This window comes from Ursus americanus, chromosome 3, assembly GCF_024610735.1.
Source record: "Ursus americanus isolate L20-20 chromosome 3, mUrsAme1.1.p, whole genome shotgun sequence".
NCBI lineage: Eukaryota > Metazoa > Chordata > Mammalia > Carnivora > Ursidae > Ursus > Ursus americanus.
In genome coordinates this window covers 88,375,363-88,401,442 of record NC_142129.1, presented here as the reverse complement: position 1 = coordinate 88,401,442, position 26,080 = coordinate 88,375,363, and the positions used below count along the sequence as shown (strand labels likewise).

Here is a 26,080-nt window from a genome sequence, read left to right as displayed (position 1 = left end):
ACATTCGATAGTCACAAGATCAAAGTGGAATTTGTTAACGCACTAGTAAGTGTTGACTATGGACCAATGAGAGAGTGTGAACCCAAGGAGACCACATATAAGGTATTTCCGAGCACCTTGCAAGCTTCTTGTCCAACACCCCGCAAAATTCTTGCAGGGAAGATCAAGGACAATCAAGAGAGAGCTTCCCTTGGTGCTGCGGGAGGGAAACAACCGTCAGGGCTAAATCCACCCGGACCTAATCTACACCATCACCACGGTAGAAACAAGTGACTTCATGTGCCGGGGAAGGACACTGCAGTTGAGCGAAGGCAAAGGAGGCAGCCGCTGAAACTTTGCCCAGAACATCTCCTTCTGTCCAAAAGTAACACAATTTCTTCTGCAATAGGATGGGCACCAAACTACAGCCTGAAGTAGGTGGGAACCTCCTGCAGCTGGGGAGGGGACGGGGATTGAAAATGCTCCACTTCCGGAAAAGAGGCAGGAGTACTTGTGAGGCCACATCCTTAAGACCTAGTTTCACTGTATCTGCTTAAAATTGAGACTTAATAAAAATACCAGAGAATGTCTCCATTCCTGACCTTTCACCGCCATGCTGGCAAACCTTGAGTAAGAGTAACAGTGGAATAGAGCTGAGAGAGCTTCAAGAGACAGAATCTCTCTGGGGAGCAGAACAAGGAGAAGACTCAAAGACAAGTGAAGAGACAAAGACAAAGCAGAACTAGAGGATTTTTAAGTGTCTCAACTCTGACAACAACAAATTTCAACCCTGGTAACATAGCAACAATAAACTTCAAACCCAGTCTAACCCCTGACTACTTAACCCAACCCCACGTGACCCAAGGTCACTTTATCTTCTATACTTACCTCTCTGGGGAGGAGACTGGCTTCAGGAAGTGTGAATTTTCTCTGCCTCTCCATTATAAGAAGCTTCCTGGGAAGCAAGCCATACCAGTGTGCACAATGGTGTGGACTCAAAATGAGTGAATGAATGAATGAATGAATGAATGAATGAATGATGGAAAGTACAAGGCCTTTGGAGTGGTAGAGAACTAGGTTTGAATACCTGCTTAGCCACTTAACTGACAGCACCATCCAAGCAAGTTACATAACCTTTTTCATAGCGTTGCTGGGGACCGAAGGAGGTTCCATAGAGGACAGTCTAGCACAGGGTCAACACATCACTGTGTCCTTTCCCATCACAACTAAACTGCTTCACTGAGCCATCTCAGCTAACACAGGAACTCAGAGACTCTTTAAATGTCGTATCTTATATTGTCCTCCAAACAACAGTAAGGTTTGCTTCATTTTGAAAAGCTAAGAATTGTGAATAGGAAAAGAGTCCAGGGTAATAATACAATTTTTTTCCTCCAAGATTTTTCTTCATTCACAGCAGAGTATAGGAACATCATAGCATCTAAAGCAAAAACTACAGCAATTGTTAACATCCCCCCAAATTTGTGAACTTTCTCCAAACTACTGATCTATAAAATGTATATATTTCTTCATAAAGTTGTGGGATTATTATCTCATAGTAATAAGTCTTTTCTTTTATTTTTTTCAGTACCAATAAGTTTTTATGTATTCATTGTATTTTCCCAGGGTAAAGAGAGAAGGGAAAAGGGTCAGCGTGTGTATTACTTTTCTGCCAATTTTCATGATAGCCTCATAGTTCCCCACACTCTTGCCAAATATGGTGAGAAATCCATAACTTAGAAAAAGTGCTCAAGGATAGGTGTGTTTGAAGCAAAACCTAAAGGAAAACTGTGAGGTATTGCCCCCAAAAGGAAGATAACAGTGAATTATTACAACACGGTGTTTTGGTGAGGTCTTCTAGGATCTGAGAGTTCTTTACACCAGGGACATATTAAATAACACTGAGACAGATCTTACTGAGAAGGTCTTTCCTTGGTTCTAAAGCAAACCTTTCTCCCCTGTCCTTGCCGCTGAAGAACAGGGTTGCTACTGCCTCCCCAGTCCTGATGCATGCCCCCTCTTGGAGAAAATTCTTACTAGCCAGAGACAATGCCAACTGCATGGATGGACATGTGTCTTTGGCTTGGGTTGTCTATATTCCTTCTTTGTTCACTGTTTTTATGCCAACTATCAACTTGTTCAAGTGCCTCTGATTTCTCTCCTTTGCTTTTCAAAGAAATACAAAAATTAGAATCTCTCAGGATCAAGTCTCCTTTTCCCAAACACCATACAGAACATTGCATATATGTTGCAAGCTCCCTAGCTTTTCCATGGAGGAGGCCAAGGTGCCATGGTACCAACAAAAAGAAGAGTCCCTGAAATGAATCTTGGATGACTCATGCAAGATTACAAGCAATACCAGCCCAATTCCTGCTGGGACACCGATAGGAAAGACAAAGGACTCTTTTTCCTGATAATCCTTAAATTCCTCAAGTCTGAGGAAGCCCCCTGCTATTGTGCCTGCTGGGATCTCACAGTGTCACACAGTCAGAGGGGACCTGTAAGAAATCCTTCTCCATTACTAACCCTCAAGTCCTTTCTCACTTGAGCAACCACAGCAGACCCTTTCCTGCTCTTCATCACGGGTTCATAAGCTGGGGGGACAGGAAGGGCCCATTGGACATATGTAGTCTAATGCCCACACAGCAAATGGGATATGGAGGTCCGGGGATGGAAAATGCCTTGTCCAAAGCTAGTTAACCATAGGGGCAGAGCTACAAATGCATTTCCAATGATCACAGAAGAGCATCCAAGAGGCTTCTTCTTTTAACCTAGCAGAGAACTGGGTTTGTTTTCCAATTTGAGTTTTAATAAAGAATCTATTTTTCTATGGGAGATAGAATTCTACAATTTTTTTTTTCATTCCAGGAAAATATTGTCATCAAGGTAATTATTTTCTTGTACTCTTTGCGCGGTAAAGATTAGTGTTTCCAAATGGTACAAGTGGCTTACTAAAAATTGGAAACCATTGTTCACATTTCTCAAGTATATTTCTGTTGGCCTGTTCGATTTTTCAGTTATTGAGGCGTATCCTCTGTCAGAAATACAGTCCCAAACTGCTGACACAGCAGCCTGGCGTTCGTGAGAACAGAAGGGCTTTTCCTTTGATGCATTTCTGAGCAGTTTCACACACTTGAGCACCTGGAAAGCAAAACCTCTTAATTCTCTGGACAATGTTTCTGGTAATTTAGAAAAGTAGATCATTTACCGTTTGGTCCCTATCTCTTCTTTTTCTTTCTTTTATTCTATTTTCTTTTTCCTTTCCTTTCCTTTTCTCTTTCCTTCCTTCCTTTCTTCCTTCCTTCCTTCTTCTCTTTCTTCCTCTCTCCCCCTTTCTTCCTTTCTTTCTTTCTTTCTTTCTTTCTTTCTTTCTTTCTTTCTTTCTTTCTCTCTCTCTCTCTTTCTTTCTTTCTTTCGTTCGTTCTTTCTTTCTTTCTCTCTATTTGCTCTCATTGCTTCCATTTTCTACCAGCACTTTTCTGTGACTACTGCCTCCATCAAAACAGACATTTGGGTCACTTGTTCTGAGAAAAACTAATAAAATATCAGATGTCGCAAAGCTTATATTCAAGAACTTTCAATTCCTTCAAAAGATCAGATTGCCAGTACAAGGTTTCTACCCGCTGGTCCTGCCATGAAGCTCAGGAGAAGGCTGACTTTTTTGTAGAAGCTCTAACCAGTGTGAGAACCTCTAACCAGGCTGGATCAAGATATTTGCAGAAGGAACTAAGCTCACAGTAACGCCTCCTGGTAAGTAACTTTGTTCCTTTTAGATCCTGTGAATGAAAAACTGATAGATGCTTTTTAGAAAAAACAATGCCGAATCAATTTAGCATTTGGACAGCAATTTTGCAGCTACTGGTCGCTATATCTTGAAACAAAACTACTTTGTAAATGGTTTATTTACTTTCCTGCTTGCAAGCAGATTGAAATTCTACTTTTAGACAATATACACACAAAAGTATAGATGCAGGCTTGAAATTAAAATATTTCTGTGACCGTGTCTGTGAACTATTTGTGTAAGTTCAAGATGTTTTTATTGTAGATGCTCTTTAAGTGAGGAATACTTTGATGAAGCAGCTGTAGTATTAACACTGCGCCTTTATTAGTCAATTGTGCTCCTTTCTCTAATAACCTGCAAAACCTGTGTGATTGCTTTCGATCTCGTCTTTAAGTGCAGTGCAAAAAATTTAACGCTTACAGTGGATGACTACAGAACATCAATAAATCAACATATTCTTTTTATTCTAGCTTCTTAGTGGGTAGGCTGAGGCTGGTCAGAATTTGTGCTATTGTGACTCTTGTGATATTGCCTAGAGATGGTCCAGTTTAATGGAATTTGTGAGCTCAGCAAATCATTTCTGTTCCAGTGTCCATGCAAAGAGGCTGTCAGCATGGCTTTACATCCTTGTTGGTTCATTTATTGTCTCAGCAAATAGTTACTGAAAGACAGTTTCTATTCTGGACGCTAAAGACACAGTCCTCAACACTCATAAGCTTGTAGCCTAGTGGATAAGTATTCCAGATGCTGGCTTGATTGGGCCCCATGATCTTTGGCCTGTGACTGCCAGAGACATAGAATGTCTTGGATTCATGAGCTCTTTTGCTTTCTTAATTTATATAATAAATACTTATTGCTTATAAAATCTATATATTTCTTTAGTGGAAAATTTGATAAAGGGGACCCAAACCATTCAATTAGAGACAATAATAGTATTAGCTAAAATTTATTAAATCAGATAACATACTGCCTAGTTTCTGTGCCTTATCTCAATCCTCAAGAGCACTATACATGGAATCTTCTTATTCCAATTTCACTGATGGGAAAACTGAGGCTTAGGGAGCTCTGTCTTGCCTAAATTCACATGGCTAGTTAGTGTGACAAAGTTTAGGACCCAATAGATACTTTTTGTTCCTTAGTGCATGGTCTATACCATTATATGCATTAGAAACATTAAACCATAACTATATTTTGAATATATACTCTTTTGTAGTCTGACCTTTTAAATAGACTGTATAGTTGAATGTTTAACTATTAGTAGCTCATAATTTGTATGACTGCTCATGCAGAGAACAATGTTTCTGCTTCTAATCATGGCACTAAAATTGCCTCTCTGCCTAGAAGACATCAAGTACGTCATGTTGAATATACATTTGTTATATTCTCAATGTGATTCTTAGGGTATTTCTATAAAATGACAAGTCTTTTTGACACCGTTCCATTCAACCTTCTTTCTGGCATCAGATTTGCTGGAAATATGGAAGCTGGCAGAACGGGAGCAGTTGTCCTACATGCAGGACTCGGCTGCAGAACTAGAGCTGTCTGCACTCCTGCTGGGACAGCTGCAGAGAGACCAGGCCAGACAGGGTCCTCTGAGGAGCAGCTCAGGATTCAAATCAGTGCCCTGAAAACTCTAAGGGTATCATCAAGTCCAAAAGAGCAGTCTTTCAGGAATAAATAGGTTAAGAGATCATCATTACGATTTGAGACTCTAACAACTCATCTGGATTAGTTTCAGTGGGGATTGAATTCTGGAAAGATCTTACTTTAAAATCAAACCAGATATCTATCCCTCAATGTGTAGAAATAAAAAAATACCTATAAAATATTGAATGTTCATATATTAAATATTAAAATATATTATGTCTATTTTTGTTCCTCTGTTAAAATCATAGAAATAGTAACTGTAAATTACACTCTAGGAAAAGAGCTGATATGATACATGAAAACCTTTTAAGAAAAAAGATTTAGCAGTTTCAGGAAAATGGTGAGAAAAGGTAAAATCAGGCTCTCCAATGCCTGTAAGTGAGTCCAGGCAGAGAGGGTCAGTTCATCCATTCTTGACTATGTTTGTATCTAATGTGACTTTGCTTGAGATTCATTTTTGTTTAATGTCAGCGGTGCCTATTTATATATATTTATATAAATATTGAAAAATTATGGCGCAATCTTAAAAAAGGCACAAAGGGAGATTTCTGTAAAAGCTTTTCAGACAGTGGATTGGTACAACTGGGACTACAAAGTGTTTGGTCCCGGCACAATTCTCAGGGTTACAGGTAAAATATTTTTTAATTCTTCCCTATTAGGTAGGGGAAGGCAGTTGAGGCAGGGAGGGCAGGCTAGGTGCTGGTGCTGGCCCAGAATTCTAGGATTTGGTCCCAGTTTGGTCACAAACAGCAGCGGGATCCTTGGAGAGGTAGGTGACTCTGTCCCAGTCCTTGGGGTAGTTGCTGCCTGAGCTAGCCTGGAGGACATTAACAAGGAGCTAACCAGCTAGAGCAACTGGGGTCCCTACAGGGTGTAGATGTGAGGTCCCGTAGGGATTTCTGTGTTGAAAGATTCGTAAAGAAATTTGTGTATCTTATTTATTAGATTCCAAAAATACCAAAGGAAAAGAAAAAAGAACAAAAAATTGATAAACTTGCCATTTTGTCTGAAGGCGATTTGTATCAGGTATCGACATATTTAACTGCACAAATGTATCCAAGAAGGTCATAAGCTGGGTTAGTTTTTTTCCAAATTCGGTCTAGTAACTTTGTTCATTCTTCATTAGACTTAGACATGAAATTTTGCCTGGATGAGGGAGAAAGTGTCACAGGGATGTTTCTACCCTATAGGATCTAGTCAAATAAGTATGTTTTCAAAGAATTTTCACAAGGCTGGTGAAACATTGGAAAAGTGAAAGGAAAGATATATTTTGGTGTCTTTCTGGGAGTGATCAGAGGCACAGATGAGTTCATACATTGAAAAGCAACCTTCTAGTCCCAGTTTTTTCTCCAACTGACTGCAATGTAAATTCTAGCAATCTAATTAAATAATGGTAACACAGATGTAATTCACAAAGTCCTGAAAATGTTTTTTAGGAGAGCGAGGTGCAGAGAAAAATATGGACCGTGGTTCTGGATCTATCACTTTCTGTATAATCATCCTTCAACAAATAAATTTTGATTCACTGGTGATTGCTTTCTTAAAAGTATAAAAATAATACATGCCCATTAGGGAAAAATTGGAAAAGAGAAAAAAATTTAAAATTTATAACGACACTTATTCTGTTAACATTTGCTGTATTTCCATCCATTCAGTCTGTCAAGGTAAGAACCATCTCAAGTGCACGTTGTGGAACTAAATCAAATTACTACATAGGATGGGACATGGTCATCATTAAAAAAGTCCGTTCTACAAATTCCAATTATCACCCAGGGGAGTTCTTTTTAAATCAGGAGTACAGAAAATTGTATTCATTATGATCTAGTCTACAGGTCACTTTAGAACAACTGGTCAGTATTTGCAGAATACTTTCAATTTCTAAGATTCATTGTTACATGTTTCTAAAAATGAGTAGAATGTAGTAAGCAGTACCTCATATATTGTTACTCTCAACATAAGTTGATCTCTCATTTTTTGGTGCAAATGTCTGGGTGTAAACAAGGGAGAGGTTTTATAATTGAATATGTAAAATAACACTAATATACATATAAAGTCAAATATTCGCTTTTTTAATAAAACGTTTTATTTTTCATTTATTTGAGGGAGAGGGAGTGCACCTGCAGGAGCTGGGGGGAGGGGCAGAGGCAGAAGTAGACTCCCCACTGAGCAGGGAGCCCAAGGCAAGAGGCCTTCTGCATTCACTTTATAAAATGCAAGAAATGGTCTTTAACAAACACATTTCATGCTCCCACTGCACCATTACTATGGGCTCCATGACATTTAATGTCATTCACAGATGGTGACCTTCAGCAGACCTGGTCAGGCAGGTGACATGTCTAGTGATCTAATGTGACAATAGGAGGCTTGGAGGACAAGGCCACCAGCCATTGATCTAATCACTCCACCATGAAGGCCCACTGCAGGTGTTTGAAATGCCACACTTAATTGAAAATGTGGTTGCTGTGGTTAATTTACATAAAAGTCATAGTGCTTTACATTCACCAAATATATACAACTCAGGCAATTTACCTGAGAATTTTTTATGAACATACACATCTGTATTAGAATATTTATTTATTTTGTAAACTGGTTTCTATGTTACACGTCAATGAAATGTTTGCGGCCAAAAATAACACTTTAATAAGTTTAATGAAGAATGTTGAGGAGCACCTGGGTGGCTATTTCCATTAAGCATCAGGTCATGACCTCAGGTTTGTGGGACTGAGCCCTGAGTCCCATGTTTGATGCCAGGCTGAGCGTAGAGACTTTTCTGCATTTTCTCTCTCCCTATCCGTCTGCGCTTTCCCCGCTGCTCTCTCTATCTCTAAAATAAACAAATAAAATCTTAAAAAAAAAATGTTGAAAGAAAAACCGTGTAATATAATTATGTAAAATATGGGCACTAACCATATATAATCAAGAATACTATTTAATGCTTAGTTAACTATCACATTGAGAAAGTTATGCAAGTTCAAGATACCTTCTATCCTGAAAAGAATGAAACTTCAGGGCTCTAGCTAAGGAAAAGGGACAGAAAGTAAGCATAGTGTCTTACCATCCAGAATTTTCCAAGTTCATCATTTGATTTTCAAGTTCTTTAGTATGATGAATCCGAAGTATTCTTATCAAAAACGACTTTTTAAGATGAAAACTAGATTCTTTCATGTATTGACTAGAAGCAAAAGTTATGTGAATACCATGTACTTTGAAAAATAAATCTTGCTTTATATAACATGCTTTTTAAATTAAAAACAAAGTATGTGGTTGAGGAAATATACAGTGTCTTTTCAATATAATCAATAAAATACTATTGGCACTATAAGGAATATGTACAAAATTAAAACAAGCACATTATGACCTAATATCTATTTACAGAATGAATAAAAAAAACTCATCATTGTTTGCTTACTCATATAAAATCAGGAATTTTGGTGCACAGGCAATAAGTCTGAAGAATTTTTCCCCCTTTCTTCTCAAAGGAAAAATACAATTCTTCTTTTCTTAGGAAGTTGCGCATGTAATTATTTTTCTAACTCCAAATTAGTTAAAAAAGAAAATCAGTACAGCATTTGTGTTTCAGTTGGAACTCAAATTGGAAAGAGTTCTACTGTTTATAATTTAAATCATTAATTAATAATAAGTATATAACCAAGGACCATTCCAGCCTTCAAGTGACAAGCTCTTGAAAACCATGATGTTTCATTATATAATTTGACATTATGTCTGCAAGGAACTCTGACCATAATTGTTAACATGACACCACTAGATATGACTTTATTCAGCAGGTGAAATGAAAGAAAATTGAGGGGTCCTACACCAAGTTCAGCAGGCTTGTAGGGCAGATTCAGATTTGGGGGGAGATGCTAAGGGTCAAATATGGTGTCTTCTTAGTTGTGCTTCAACTTCAAATGAAATTCCAATATAAAGTGTACTTTTAGTGAACATTCCCAAAGCAAAATGAAATTTTGACCTGTGCACTACTTGATTATGTTACTATAAGAACATTTCTGTAAATAATCAATAATATTTTTAAAAAGAAGCTTTGGAAATACGGCCATTTTGTTTCTAAATTTCAGGCATTGTAAATAATTTGGAGGTGCAGCATTAAACATTCGCCTACTCAAAACCCTGCAGTGGTTCAGAAGTGAGAAGGAGATATTCTATAAAATCAGAAATCAGGGAGGAGAACTCCAGTATCAGAAGTGGGCATGGGATCTGTATTTGAAGCTTAAGGTCAGCTTGATAGATTGTCAAGTATACGTGGAAATAGGTTCACATTTGAACAAGTGACTATGTATTGTTTATAAAGCTTCCACGTAGTAATCCAGGCTCTGCTACTTAATAGCTGTGATTTTGGGGAAATTACATAACCTCTAGAACCTCTTTTCTCATGGAAACTAAGAAAATAAGCACCTCGTAACCCACTGTGGCTGAAAGTCCAGGGTAGGCACTAATTCCATAGCACGAATTCTTTCCTTTCACTATGTGCTGGGTGGTTCTAACCACACCATGTTTGTGTTTTCCCCCAATTATGTTTTAATTGTCATTCCATTTTCTCCAACAGATAAAAGTCCGGATGCAGACATTTCCCCCAAGCCCACAATTTTTCTTCCTTCGATTGCTGAGAGAGTGCTCCATAAGGCTGGAACATATCTTTGTCTTCTTGAGGATTTTTTCCCTGATGTTATTAAGATAGATTGGAAAGAAAAGAATGGCAAAACAGTTCTGACATCCCAGCAGGGAGACACCATGAAGACTAACGACACATACATGAAATTCAGCTGGCTGACCGTGACTGGAGCGTCAATGGATAAAGACCACAAATGTATCGTCAACCACGAGAGTGATATAGGAGGGGTTAATCAAGAGATTCTTTTTCCTCCAGTAAATAAAGGTATGTACATATAAACATGACTATAACCATGTACATATAAACATGACCAGAACCCTTTGTTTCAAAAGGGAAAACTTTTTCTATCAAGTATTTTCTAACAAGTATTAATGAAAACAAGCAAATCGAAATTTTTCTCTAATGATATTGCTTTCATGGTAGCATCAATGCCCTGCAATTTTCCCATAGAATTCAAATAGTATGGGATTTGGGGGTGCCTATGGGGCTCGGTTGGTTGAGTGTTTGGCTCTTCATTCAGCTCAGGTCATGATCTCAGGGTCCTGAGATCGAACCTGGTGTTTGGCTCCGTACTCAACACAGAGTCTGAGTTTCTCACCCTCTGCCCCGTTCCCCGTGCTCGCTCTCTCACTCTCTTAAAATAAATAAATCTTCTTTATAAAAATAGTATGGGTTTTGGAACATACAAAGAAAAAGAAAAAGAGCAATTCACTTAGATTTTCTCCCCTCAGTTTCATCATCCAAAATGTTAATGTCACAGTGATGTTTTTTACAGTCATTTCATGGATTAAATGAAACAATACATGTGAAAGCACCTGGCAACTTCACATGCTGTGAATGCTCAAAAGAGAGTCCACTTTTGATGATTTTACTTGATTCAGAAATAAGAACAATTATGCATCTTTTGACAATGTTCTACTCAGCAGTCAAAGTCCTTCTCACTTCAATCTTGCTCTATGCAGAGTATAGCCCACAAACAATGAGAGATACGGGAAAAAAATGCTGTTCATTTGAGGGAGCCAGATCCCAGATCAACCAGAAATAGTAATTTGGTTACCGAGGTTTTAATATGGTCTCGAGTTTTTAGATTTGAATTTTATATACCACCATAAGGTGAAATTTGGTAAGGAAAGTTTGGGTGAGGTTCACATGTATAAACATTCTTCCATCCTACACAGTGAATGCATTTCTTACCACGGGCAAATGCTGCTCAGCAAATATTACAGAGGTAGCATGTGCCAGGCTGGATGGGATGCAGGATGAACTATTATCCCAAGGAGGGTCACTAACTTAAAGCAAATATCCTTTTCCTAATCACATAGGGTCACTCATGATCAGGCATGGTGTCCCAAAGTAGTCCCTCTGGTGCAAATGCTGGACGTATTTAGACAGTGTGGGCAGATAGCTGAATGTACCCGGGTCCCACTGTCATCCATTAACTCACTAGACTCAGAAGTCAAGTCAAGTCCTGGCATTAATATCTTATGGTCCCAGAGGGCCCATAAGAAGAAACCAGTTTGTACTTTTCCCTGTGGTTCACAGCACTTTTTAGCTGTGGGGAACAAGCACATAACAAGACCCATGGAGAGCTTTCTATATACAAGTCTAAATATCTGAAGTCAATCTTCACCTTCTTGGGTCTGTTGAAAAGAAAACCACAGACACAAAATGGCAACACTTAGCTTATGGACCCAAGTCGCTAAACCAAGACTTAATACCAAACCCAAGGACAATTTCGGCCCCCAGAAGAGTAAACTTTGACCAGTTCACATGGGAATTTCCTAGTCAGCCCCAGGAAGTTTCCTGATTGACACCTTCCCTTCCCCTTGGGAGGGCGACCTTGCCTAAAACAATGGATTCTTTGCTCATTTTTTCCTTTTTTCCCCTCCCTCTCAATTGTTAAAACCTCTTCCTTTCCTATAGTCCTCTGGAGCTCTCTTCTACTTGCCAACTGGGATGCTGTGTGATTCGTAAATGGATTAATACAGCCTTTAGATCTTTAACATTTACGTGGTTGAATTTTTGGTCTTTAACAGGTTTGATGGCAGTGATGGGATCCAAAGTGGACTCCGAGGGCCATTCAGAGACAAAGCAAAACACAGAGGTGGTTACTGCGAGCCCTTTGAATTCACGATCTTTCTCACCTGTTCCAAGGGCTGTGGGTGAGTTCTTTTTGGTTCTAAGCTCCACTCTCTTTGTGCTTGAATCCTAATCTAATTGGCTTCACTTTACAGGGCAGGCCGGCCTGGGCTGGCAGAGTGTTACGCCAGTGTTCAGGGGAGCTAGCAGGTATGTCTGGAGCCCTGTTGAGCTGGCATATTTGCTCAAGGTCCAACTGAACTGGCCGAAGGGTCTGCCCAGAGCCAAGCCCTAACCTTTCAGATCAAGTTCCCCAGATGGAAACATCGGCAAGTTTCCAGAATTGTTGGCAGTACACACAGAGTCTTCTTGTGGCCAGAACTCAGTAACGTCTCTTACTGCCCATAGACTAATGTGCACATAAACGTTTGTCTTCATTCATGTAGATAAAGGCTACTGCTAATAGGGAAAGGTGGAAAAAGCCACAAAAATTGGTAGGCACAAGTCAAGCATTTAGAGGCTGTAAGAGCATTTGCTATTTCAAGAACACTCCCCTGACAGTATGAGTTGGTCAGGAAATGGGTTGGATCAGCACTAGGTCACCCATCAACCTCAAGGAAACTTCTGTGCAAGGAGCTACCCTATAAAACACACAACCCCCAATTCAAGGACACATCCCTTTCATGGGTTAGTTTGGCTCTGAGAAGCCCATGTCTTAGCTAATGGGATCCTTAAATTCTTAAAAGCTTGTTATGTGTTCTGGGGAACTGGCTGGGTAACCATCAGGTTGGAGAACCCAAAATAATGCCGGTTAGAAATGTGGCATATAACTCATTTGCAGCAGGATAGGGCTGCACTGGGCTGTGGGTTAACTCCATTTGAAGCTAGTGTCCTACCCAACTGCTCCCAGACCTCAGGGCAATGACAACTAGAAACACAATGGCCATAATGGGGCATTTTTTAATTAGAGATCATTAAGAAGTGCACTAAAAAGCAAGGGTTCCCCTATTAGAAGCCTCCAAAAGGTTAACCATTCCAAGGTCGTTTCATGGAAAGACTCACTGCAGAAGGCTAATGAAAAATTAACCGTGGAAGAGGAACCTAAAACAAAAGACTCTAAGACTGATGGAACTCCTCCTGCTCCCCTCTTTGCTCCTTGGAGCTCTCATTCTAGTCTGAATTGTTTTCCACTCTGAAAAGACTACAGCCATAAACAGAAGTCTGCCAAGTTCATGGCCTTACAGACACTCCCATATCTACCTCCATAGGAGAGCCCCCAGATGAGCCCCTCCCAGAGCTGATGAAACTGGGTGGTTTCTGGCAAACTGGTACATTATTCCCTTAAACAGCTGAGTGGAAATTCTGGTAAATTCCAGGGCCTGCAAAAGGGGTCCTGAAATAATTGGCAGAAGCCAGTGAAGGGTGGAAACCCTTAGCAGAATCAGCTCTTTCTGAATCCCTGTCTGATGTGCCTGGTCCAGAGAGGAAATAAAATTTCACATTGTCCCATCCTTTCCAAATCCAGACCCATTGCTATTGATCCTTTCTCTCGCAGAGATGGCTATTGTCTTCCTTCTGGTGACGTCCCGCATGACTGCTCTTAACTTTCTGTCCGCCAAGGACCTGCGGCTGGTTGGTTCCTTCCTTCGGCTCTCACTGCGAGGGACTCTGGATCTTGGGAGGGTGATATCCTTTGCACCCTCTTTGGGGACCCATCTTATATCCAAGCGGGGTTATTCCATCTGCCAGAAATACTTAAAATTAAAACTATGCACCCAGAGGGAAGGAAGCACATTGAGGCTCATGTGCTCGGATAGATTGGACCAACCTGATGTCATTTCACGTAAATCCAAGTCTTTGAGAAAATGAGAGCAACTGTCCTCACAAATCTTAATAGAACCTGAAATGCAGCTTTGAGGCAATTCAAAGTCCACCTATTTCTTTACCTATCCCCAAACTTCTCCTGTTTATCAAAGGGGGCTTATAAATACTGGCTTTAGGAAAGCAAAGTCCTTCTTGGAGGAAATTGCTTTCTTTCTCTGTCCTTAAAGGTTATACATCTTATCATGTCTTTGAAATGTAAACATAGCTCACAAATGCCTGGGACTGAGGGAAACCAGGGAAAGAGGCCTTTTTAAAATACAAACAGCTTAAAGGGCTCTTGTACCTAACCTCTAGCACAGTCTCCTTAATAATTCCAGAGACAAATGCAGATCTTAACATTTTCTCCATAAATATTAGTGGCTCTAGAGTCTTTGCACCAGTCTGTGAGTCAATAAATATACATTGTCAATGTGTGATATTTTTCTCTCTAGATGGTTTTGCCAAAATTAATTTGTAAAGAGCTCTATTTCCTTGGTTTGAGTATCAGCCGTTATAAGGATTGGGCATTCTAAAACGCTCAGGAAGATAGAAACTGACCCCCATGTGTTTCAACTTTGCATGATCTGGGCAAATTTCCCTCGTGGGACTAAGTAAAATAGGCATATCATTATTCCTTTATCAACACTGAAATTAGAAATTTCAGGTGCCTGGATTTACTAAAATTCAAGTAAGTAGGTGTGATCTCTGTTACAAAATGTTACAGGAAATAGCTTGGGAGAATCATGGACTTTGATGTTTCATAAGGTGTTTAGATTTTTTAAATTTTAATTCCAGCTAGTTAACACACCATGGTATATTAGGTTCCTGTGCACAATATAGTGATTCAACCCCTCCATGCATCACCTGTGTGTATCAGGACAAGTGCACCCCTTAATCCCCATCACCTGTTTCACCCATCCCTCCTATGTCTCATCAAGTTTTTATAGGTAATCTCAGCTAAACTGTTAGGAACAAGTACATTGAAGAGATGTAAAAAAAAATACAAAATTTTAGCTAACATTTTAAATCATCTCCCAAATTTGGGGGGACGGGACTTAAAACCTTAAGGTCCTGCTGAGATAGGTCACTTGTTAAATTAAGTTATATTTATTAAGTATCTAGATCATTTCCAAGCAACATAAAATACTAAAGTATTAAGGAATAAACAAAGTTTATCTACTTTTGGTTTCCTTATTGCAGAGGAACTGAAGATAAATCTGGGCCTGGTCATATTCATATTTTGTGCTTTACTGAAAGACTGTTTTAGGAAGAAGCACACCTTTCTAGAAATTATGAAATGTATTCATAAATTTGGCATATAAAAAATGTTGGTGAACAAAAGTTCACAACTGCTTGCTTACTAGATTTTTATAAAAATGAAGGTTTCTAATGGTTAAGAATTCTAATATATGTAGTACGGACTACTGGAAATAATATGGGAAACAACGTGGAATGCAAAGAAAATAAGATGTGTGCTTTTAGTATGAAAAAGTATGAGGAATGGAAATATATTTTTTGAGGGGAGAAAGTGGGATTTTGTTCTAAAAGGGAGACTGGTCATCTAGAGAGGGTGAACTGGGGACAAAATCTGAGTATAAAAGGGAAAAATGGAGAGGTTCATACAAAGGCGAAGTTAGGACGGGAATGTTACGTGTGGTCAGGGCTGACTAAGATTGGAATGAAGAATTTTCAAATCAGAAGTAAGGTGGTGCAGCATTAGAATTTGGTTTTCTCCTTGCCAAAAGGACAAATGGTTTTTGGGGTTTTTTGTTTGTTTGTTTTCTTTGGAATTTTGGTCTGCTTAAGTATCTTTGACCTGGAACATTCCAAAGGATTTGCTAAACTAGTTTGGCTTATTTTGTGTGTCGAATTTCATGGAAACCATTGTCAAAGAAAACTTCGTACTAAGTTTCCTTGATACTGATTTGTGAAATTGTGGCACAAGTAGGAAAGGTCCATTCTGGTTCTACAAAAATGGCCGCTCATTGCCAGACTTGGGCTGTCCTGATGTCCTTGTAACATGGCACTGGTCAGCTTCTGAATCAGAGAAATGAAGGTGGGGGAACATGGCAGTGTTTTCAACAAAGAGTCAGGGCTAAGGAAAAGCTAGGACAATCACTTGGTTCCTCCAGGATCCCTTGGCAAACCCCATTTCTCTTTGTTTTTGTTTTTTCAATCCTTTACCCAGCATAGGGCATTTTAAGTGACTCAAATTATAAATGGTCATCACTGGGAAGACTTCTATAAGTACAAAATGGTTTTCCATCAATGTCTAATTTGTCAGTTCCATAATTCTGGAAAAACTGTTTTTTCTCCAGAGCCTTTATGTCTCATCTCTCTGAACCCTTTCAAAACCTGCAGCTGCGATTCATTCCACTGCCACTTAGTGTGGGTTGTCAATATGTGCTTGTCATTATGTGTATATCTTCCGGATGGGTGAAAGCCTTTCCCTTTCTGAGAGGCTGATACCCTCATTGTGCCAAAGACACTGTTGAACATGGGTTTACCCCTTGGGGCATGCTTTCTATGATCTTCAGTGACCAAGGCTCCTACTTCACTGGGCAAATCACAGGAGCCTTTTGGAAAACCTTGAAAATTTCTTGGAATTGTCTCAGGGTACAACCTTCCACTGATCCTTTGTGTGGCCTGCTAGTCTGACCAGCTAGAGTAAGTCTCCAATGTCTGACGCTGAAGCCTGTCATCACCAGGTTATGGAAGGCTTCCTAGATCACAATTAAAAGGATCCTGTCAGTCACAGTTACAGCCTGGTGAGTAGGTATTTTACACACATCATCAGAGGAAGATACCCTTGGAAGTTTCTAGTAGAAGAGGGACCTTACCAAGTGCTCCTGCTGTAAAACTAAAGGTTGAGCCTTGTACGTATCACACACCTAGAGAAGTCTCCACCTGACACCTGGGTCTGCCCAGACACTGGACTTTCTGAATCAAATGGAGAGACAGAAAAGTAGCTGACATCCAAACAGACTGCTTTCACCTAAACAGGGGTTCAAGACGTCATACTTGAACTAAATATGAAATCCTTTCTCCCTCTTTCCTTTTCCTTTACTCTGGCAACGGCCTGTATCTCCCAGGTCATTGCCAAGGGGGCTAACCTCTGGAATTAGAGAAACCTATTATTTCAGGCTAGGAGAAAAACCTCAACCTGCTCCTAAGTTTTCTCAAGGCAAATAAGACACCTCATTGGTTGATTCCTCTAAAGCTACAGCCTGAGTTAGTATGACTACCAAGAAGCCGCCAGGATTCACTAATTTGCCTGGTCCTACTTCCCTGGTTAGGAATAAATGTAAATGAGGTATGATGAAGACTTTCTCCTTCGTTCTTGAAATCACTGCAGAATCCCTCCTAAAGCAATGGCTGCCCAACAAAAGTCCTTAGACTCTGGCCAAAGCAGTGCTTGAAAGTCAGATAGCCCTGGATTATGACTCAGCTGAGCAAGGCTGGATCTGTGCTGTCGGCAACACCACGTGCTATACCCAGATGAACACTACCGGGGAAGTTAAAACCCAGTAAGATCAGATCACGGTGCCAAGCCACTTGGCTTAAAAGAGTGGCTCCTTCAGCAGGGTATTTCTTGCTTATGTGATTTTAATTGCGTTGAGTCTTGGGGACCATGGCATCAAATGGCACTCCAAACACGGGGAGTTATCCTGTTTAGAGGCATCATAACAACCTGCTTGGTGTGTTATGTTCTCTCAGAAGCTTGACATGCAAATTCAAAGCCAGTAATCTCCAAGCATATGATCTTTCTAAGTCTGGAACATCACAAAAGAATGAAGAGAATGACCAACTCAAAAACTGTAAAGGTGAAGTGGTAACCCGTGAATGTCACAAGGGTTAAGCAAAAAGGTCAAGACCTGTGAATATCACCCAGAGGAACAACAAATACTGTGAGAACTTCAGAGCAGTTGCTGAGAGTGGTGGTAATGCCTCAATTTTGATCCCAGCGCTCAGTTAAGCTGAGAAGCTGATCAAAAGGCAGGGCTGTTAACAAGGAAAACCACAGGCTCAAAATATACTCGCTTAGCTTAAGACCACAAGTCAGTAAACCAAGGCTTCATAGCTCCCCAGCTGCAGTTTCAACACCCAGAACTGGAACCTGTAACCAGTGGACATGGGAATTTCCTGATCAACGCTAGGAACTTACTGACTGACTCCTCCATTCTCCTTAGGAGTATGACCTTGCCTAAAAACAATGGATTCTTTGCTAATAATTTTTTTATTTTTATTTTTTTAAGTTTTTATTTAAATTTCAGTTAGTAACACAGTGTTATATTAGTTTCAGGTGTACAATGTGGTGATTCAACACTTCCATACACACCCAATGCTCATCACAAGTGCACTCCTTTATTATTATTATTATTATTATTATTATTATTATTATTATTATTATTATTATATGTTAGTCACCATACAGTACTTCATTAGTTTCTGATGTAGTGATTCATTGTTTGCATATAACACCCAGTGCTCCATGCAATATGTGCCCTCCTTAATACCCATCACCGGGCTAGCCCATCCCCCGAACCCCCTCCGCTCTAAGACCCTCAGTTTGTTTCCCAGAGTCCATAGTCTCTCATGGTTCATCTTCCCCTCTGCTTCCCCCCCTTCCTTTCCCCCTTCCTTTTCCTAATGATCTCCCTGCTATTCCTTATGTTCCACAAATAAGTGAAACCATATGATAATTGTTTGCATCAACATGCATGGAACCGGAGGAAATTACGCTAAGTGAAATAAGTCAAGCAGAGAAAGACAATTATCATATGGTTGCTAATAATTTGTTTTCACTCCCTCTCCATCTTGAAAAACCTCTTTCTTGTAGCCCTTTGGAGTTCCCCTCTACTTGTTAGATAGGATGATGCCCGATTCATGAATATGTTGATAAATATAGCCAATTAGGTCTTTAGAATTTACTCATTTAAATATTTTCTTATTTCCCAGATTCTTAGTTTGTCCAATGATCAAATTAGGATTAAACAGTTACCTGTGTTTCTCCTGACCTGTGATGAAGAGCAAATGAAATTATGTCAGTGAAAATGCTTGCTGTTAAAAACATAACATAGATGAATTTATTCTTATACTTATTGTATTTACTTATATCCTTTCCTAAAACTAAGGTAAGATGAGACAGACAGCCCCAGTTTTTTTTTTTTTTTTATTTCTACAGCTAACAGAGAGGACGCGAATGAGCAAGTCATAAATTTAATGCAACCACTGGGCTGAAGTATCCTGTTAGGTTTTGATTTTTCTAGTGTGCAGGGAAATGTAAAAAGTATAGTAGGTTCCATGGTGATGATTATGGTAAGGGAGAAGTTCCTGTGTATATGATGTGTTTTACGTGGCACTTATTTCTGAAAGCAATGTCTCCCAAGGTCTTCTCATAGCAACGAAGCTAATAAGGGCATTTTTTTTTTTTAAAGATTTTATTTATTTATTCGACAGAGAGAGACAGCCAGCGAGAGAGGGAACACAAGCAGGGGGAGTGGGAGAGGAAGAAGCAGGCTCATAGCAGAGGAGCCCGATGTGGGACTCGATCCCGGTACGCCGGGATCACGCCCTGAGCCGAAGGCAGACGCTTTAACGACTGCGCTACCCAGGCGCCCCTAATAAGGGCATTTCTGTTAATGCAATTCTGCAGCAGATTTCTAGCGCTGGTCATGGGAGTTTTCTGTTGCTTTTGTTTTTGACAAAAGCTTGTATATATGTGTGTATATACATGAAAGCACAGAACAATGGAGCAATTCTGAAGAGAGATAAAACTCATCTTGTCCACATTTTTGACCAACCTCGATTGAGAAAGGGCACCTAGGCACACATACAGGTTTTATTATGAAAATTGTTACTTTGCTGTGTTTACATCATTCAATGCATGCTGACAAGAGATTGTTATTTATCTTTTTTTTTTTTACATTTTTATTTTAGTTCCAGTTAGTAAACATACAGAGTTATATTAGTTTCAGGTTCAAATGTGATAAATACAGTCACTGTATGGAAAAGAAAGAGACATTTAATGCACTTTCAAGTGAGCTCTTGAGGATCTTTTAACGTTGAACGTATTTATACTAACGTTTTCCTTCTTGGGATTTACCCCAAAGCTTATACCTCAAACCCATTTCTTCAGGGGCAGACCAAAATAAGATTGTGTGGCGTGCATAAAATTGTACACCGGAACCATGTCTGTGTGGACAAGAACACATGGACCGGAAAAAAAGACAAACCAAAAGAAACTTGCAACTCTCCCTTTCTGTATCCATTGGTCAATGATCATTTAAATAATTTTGTCTTTGTATGTTTGTTGGGTGTTTTTTGTTTGTTTGTTTGTTTTGTGTTTCTACATTGTAGATAAATACAACTTTCACCTCAGGCTTTATATATTCAGACAACTATCAATGTGACTTGGCCTATCCTTCTATCCCTGCAATTTTAAGGGCACTGTAATGCTAAGGTTTTAGGGGGCTATGGGTAGCTCAGTTGGTTAAGCACCTGCCTGCGGCTCGGGTCATGATCCCCGGGTCATGGGATTGAGTCCTGCTTTGGGCTCTCTGCTCAGTGGGGACTCTGCTTCTCCCTCTCCCTGTGCCCCTTCCCCCTGCTCGCGCTCTCTCTCTCTCAAATAAATAAATTAATTTTAAAAAATGCTGAGATTCCAAAATAAAATGGTCATTTGCTAAGATTATGCTATCTAGAAGAGATGATGTCTGATTGTCCACGATGGTGGAGTTACGTTCGATTTCTATGAGGTGTTTTACAAGGTGCTTTCCAACGCTCTCGCTCATCTAAACCCCCGCCACCATCCATTGAGTGCTGGCTCTGCCAGTCACTGGTATAATTCTCTGCAAGGTATTAGACTCTCGAAATCTTATTTCCTTCTGGGTAACATGGAGCCCTTCAAATTCAGCTCATATCAGTGTAACTAGGAGATCAGATGAGATAATACATTTGAACCTTTAATAGAGCACCTGGCACAGTAATAATCAATCAATAGGTATTGGCTTTTATTCATATTGTTGTCCTGTCCACAAACACCACCCACCACTCCAGAAAACCACGTGCGGGAGTTGATGATATTGGGAATATGCACACTTTGGAAAGGTAAGGACTCTCTCTTTTGCTTAGATGGGAAATTGATCTAAACCAGACTCCTTCCAACATGTAAGATTCTGCTGTGGATTCTAGCTTTGGATGAATTCATTTTAGTAGCAACCCTTCATGTCAGCAGTGGGTGCCGAGGACTATATACAGCAGCCACTGTTTCTGGCTATTTTTCCATTCAGCAAGCATTTATAGATCACCCACTGTGCAGCAGGGTCTGAGCGAGGAGCTGGGAGCACAGAAGGAAAACAAGATAGTCTTAGGCATTTACCCTCCAATTGTGGGGCAAAAATAGAAAAAAATGCATCATTCATGAATTTCAACATCTTCATGTGCAGAAATACAATGTATGAATTACATAAAATCAGACCAACCATTTCTGGACTTGTGGGGCTAATATTTGTGATGTCTCTCTCCTCTCTGTTGACAAATTGTATCTATTGATCAATTTATCATCTATCTATCTGTCTACCATCTATCTATCGATTATCCATCCATGTATCCACAACACAGACACATGTCAAAGAATGGATATGAACACTTGAATAATACTTGCTCTCATTATTTCAGAGCTCACTGCCATTAACTCCACAAAAGCTGCTCTGAATGATGAAAATGGTAAGTTTTTGTCTGCTTGCCTTTAAATTATGCTACAGCATTTTTTCTACTGATCAAATAACCTTTGACCTTCCCTGGCTTCAAGGAGAAACCACAGAATGGTTGGATCTTGCAAAATAGACTGAGTGATATTTTTTTTTTAAGATTTTATTTATTTATTTGACAGAGATAGAGACAGCCAGCGAGAGAGGGAACACAAGCAGGAGGAGTGGGAGAGGAAGAAGCAGGCTCATAGCAGAAGAGCCTGATGTGGGGCTCGATCCCATAACGCCAGGATCACGCCCTGAGCCGAAGGCAGACGCTTAACCGCTGTGCCACCCAGGCGCCCTGACTGAGTGATATTTTAAGTCAATCCATCATTTCTCAGGAGTTGCCTTCACACCGTAAATGCTGGTTTGGGTGTGAGAAGACTATAAATTAGGGCTGCAGTGATGTGTTCTGAAGTCTTTCAAAAATAAGACTTCACTTCTGTGGCCTTTGTTTCTACTGACTGAGGAAAACATGTTATCAAGTTGCTTCTAGATTTTTTACGCCTCTGTTCTTGTTCATATTTGATAACATGAACTGGCACTGAGAGCTTCTCATGCAGAAGGCGTTGTGCTGCGCTGTGAGTGCATTTTGTTTCATTCTCTTAATGCTCACTGTGAAGGATTTTATTCCCATTTTACGCACTTAAGGCGATGAACTAAAATTAATTCAGTCTCCATACCACACAGCTTCCTCTTGGGCTTCAACCCATCCCATCTGAATCAGGAGTTCACAAACTTACCCAGTTTTTTGTCTTCCTTTAAATCCCAAATCCAACGCCCCGAGGCGGGTGCACACGTGGGGAGGGGGTGTGAACTCAAGGCTTCTGGGGCCGCAGACTGGATTTAAACTCCACTCTTTTAATGATCAGTTGCGTGAATATGAGTAAACGATTTACATTTTTTAAGCCCACCAAAAGCTACACAAACACCACATAATTCAGTTATAGAAACTATAACGTGGCATAAGTGGAACGTCTAGCCTAGGTCATCACTTAGCTGCTACGTCACAAGTACTAGCTCCTGGCCCTTTCTCCCCACATATGAACAAAGGCAGTGATGAGGATCATTGGTTCTAGCCCTGCCGATCCACCCTCCACGTTCATTATCAAGGGACTTCTAATCATCTTCATCATCATCCAACTTTATAGTTTTGCTTAATCATGTTGATGTCTTGGGTATTTATTGCACGTGGAGGTGCACAATTAAAGAGCAGTTAAGAAAGTGTTCTTAAATGCCATGTTGCTGGGATTGAAACCTGGATTCTAGTACTTCTAGTTGCATGAAATCAGGCAAATGGCTTCTCTCTCTGTCCTCGGTTTATCTGTAAAATGGGAATGAAAATAATAATCTCATAGGTTATTGAAAAATTAAATAAGAATTAAGCTCTGCACGCAAAGTTCTCAAAATAAGTGACATTTAGTTTGTACTTAATGGATATTGCCTCTTACTTGTACTTAGGGACACTGTGGGGATGAAGAAATGCTAAAAGCTATTTATCACCAATCTCTTTTTCCCCACTGGATTCATTCATGACCAATACAACCTTACTTGGGAACTTATTATACTTTGGAAATTCTAGGTGAATTTGGAAATTTAGATTTTTGACTGCCTTGACCTGCAAACTGGGTTCTGAGTTATCTTGGTGGTGGTGGTGATGATGGTGGTGTTGGTGTTTACCAGTTGTGCTGGTGTGAGAGTGTCACTTCAACCTAGGTCATCAGAAATATATAGTCACCCCTCACCCATTAATAAGTCTTAGCCTTTCAAAACAGCATGTGAAATTAATAAAATGCTTCTTTCAGACATCCTACAGCTGCAGCTCAGGAACACGTCTGCCTACTACACCTACGTCCTCCTCCTTGTGAAGAGCCTGGTCTACTCCACTATCATGGCCGTCTGTCTGCTCGGGGGACCAGCGCTCTATGGCAACGGGAAGAGTTCCTAACACATGGTGGCACAAGGTTCCACTTTCCCCCATCCTATTGTCCCTAAAAATGTCTGGTGAGGATCTAGTGGGGCTTTCTTTCTGGGATTGGGTTATTTCCATTCATATGTGTCTTTTTCTCTTGTGTCATTATTGTAGAACGGGTTTACAAACCGCTGGGCAAACAGAAACTTTCACTCTGCAGCAAGAACAAATGCTGCCATGACTCAGGAGTGGGGCCGGAGGACCATCCACAGGGGCCTCAGCACCACTCTCTGCTTAGTGTCCCCCAGCTCCTTGGACACCCAGTCCCCATGCCTCTGAGTAGAGCCAGCATCCTGGACTCTTTCACCAGATGACTGCCAGGAAGCCTTTTAGTTTACATACCCGGAAGCCGCCATCCTTGCTAGCTGAAGCTTATACTGTTTTTCATCATAGGCACAATAAAAGCAATCAAAAGTCTGCTTTGGCCTCTATGTACTTTCATTTCGTGCAATCTAACTGAGAGTTCTAGGTAAGGGACAACATGACAACTGAGCCTTCCTCTTAAGCATTGGTTGTAATAATGGTCAATTCCACATTTCTAATTCTTTCCCTGAGATACTCCTTATGACGCCTTCTTTGGGGCACTGGCCCCAGGGGAGCCACAGCCAGTAAAGGTGCCCAAGCTATTTCTCCTTCAAAGTTCAGCAGATTCACTCGTTTGGTTGAAGATGCTCTGGTGGTGACAGTGTAACCTGTCACATGACTGGTGGATGTGCTCAGACCTATTCCAGTGTTGCACGGGCACCATGTTTCCTGATCTCACAAGAACCCCATGAGAGCTGTACTAATACTAGAAAAGTAGAGTGGCTGAGGGATTAAATGCTTGGACTCTGAACCAGAATGCCTGGATTTAAATCTTGGGACTATAGCTATTTGAACCCTCTGTGGCATAATTTTCTCATTTGTCAAATGGAGTTATAGTGGGCCCTGTCCCTGGAGTCGTGTGCGTGAGAGGAGCTAATTATGTGGGTACATGCGAGTTCTCAACACCGTTAGCATCTGCTGTTGGCAGCTCTAAGTTAGGTAATAGATAACACACGCAACGCACGCACACTAAGTATGACACTCATTTCTAGGTGTGTGTCTATTTCTACAAACATGGGTGTAAAACAAAATGTTCAGTGTGAGATAAGTTGGTGAAAAATTTAATAATTGCGCATTTTCTATTTTCACTATGAATGCATTTAGAGTAATGACGTTTACATTTTAGAATTCAAACAATGTCTCGTTTAAAATTGGGAAGGATTGGGTGCCTGGTTGGCTCAGTTTATTAAGCCTCTGTCTTCAGCTTAGGTCATGATCCCAGGGTCCTGAGATCAAGCCCCACATTGGTCTTCCTGCTCACAGAGAATCTGCTTCTCCCTCTACCCCCCTCCCCGCTTGTGCTCTCTCTATCATGCTCTCTCTCTCTCAAATAAATAAAATCTTTAAAAATAAAATAAAATAAAATAAAATAAAATGGTGAAGGATTATTGGTTTATTTACCATCAGCTTCAGTTTCTGTGAAACAGGTGCTGTGGAAACCAAGTGGAGGTTCCCATGTGGAAACAACATAAGACCCAGCAGATAAAGGAAGAGGAAATTTGATTTTGACCTACTCCTTGATTCTCAATAATTTGTTCACATCTGTTTGGACAAATGTCTGGGCCTCTACTTAGCGATCTGGACCTGTTTCTGCACGTGGAAATCATGGAGGCATAGAGGGGAAAGTCGCAGATGACCGACAGCTGTGTGGGCTGATGTCACTTCTGGGGCTCCCGGGCAGTGTCTCCTGTGGCTTCCAACTCCTTAGCACCTTCCTTCCCCAACTGGACCTGGACAACCCTGGACTGGGAGGTGCAGAGAGGGGGGAGGGTGGTGGTGCAGGAGACAGTGTGGGGGGCAGGAGGGCGCTGGTGTGGTCATGGTGTTTTATTTTTTCAGGCTTGTTTTATCTATATGCTCTGTCAAATGTGGTTGATTCGTGGAAAATGCTTGAAGTCAAACCGACCCCTGCTGGTTGGGGCTCTGCAAGCAGTGACTCGGGTGTTGTAAGATGAAATAAGGACAGTTAAACCACAGCCAGCTTTGCTCACTTCCCAAAGGCCACAGCTAATGGGAAGAACATTTCCATCTGCACACGCACGCTCCTGCTGTCAAACATCCTGTCAGCTGTGGGTGAGGGTCCCCCTATTTATACCAAGTTCATTCCAGCAGCTGCTACGTGAGTTGGGGTCGTATGACCAGGACCATGGAGACGCCGCACCCTCAGGCCACTCCGATGACACTGTTCTGAAGGAAACAGCCCGCAGGCTTGTAGCACTCGGTGATCCCCGACATTCCACCCGGATCTGCGCTTTTCCACGGCAGGTGATTTACTGAGGCTCAGACTTTCGGTT

General features: G+C 40.5%; 1 gene segment (V, D, J or C); it reads left to right on the top strand.

Moving 5' to 3' along the window:
- Positions 1-389: 389 nt before the first annotated feature.
- On the top strand, positions 390-24,110 carry LOC123789621 (T-cell receptor gamma chain C region C10.5-like). The segment is given in 7 exon segments: positions 390-492; positions 5,222-5,334; positions 5,937-6,033; positions 9,969-10,298; positions 12,071-12,196; positions 21,657-21,704; positions 23,536-24,110. Coding segments are annotated over 7 exon segments (960 nt in total).
- The last annotated feature ends 1,970 nt before the right edge of the window (positions 24,111-26,080 follow it).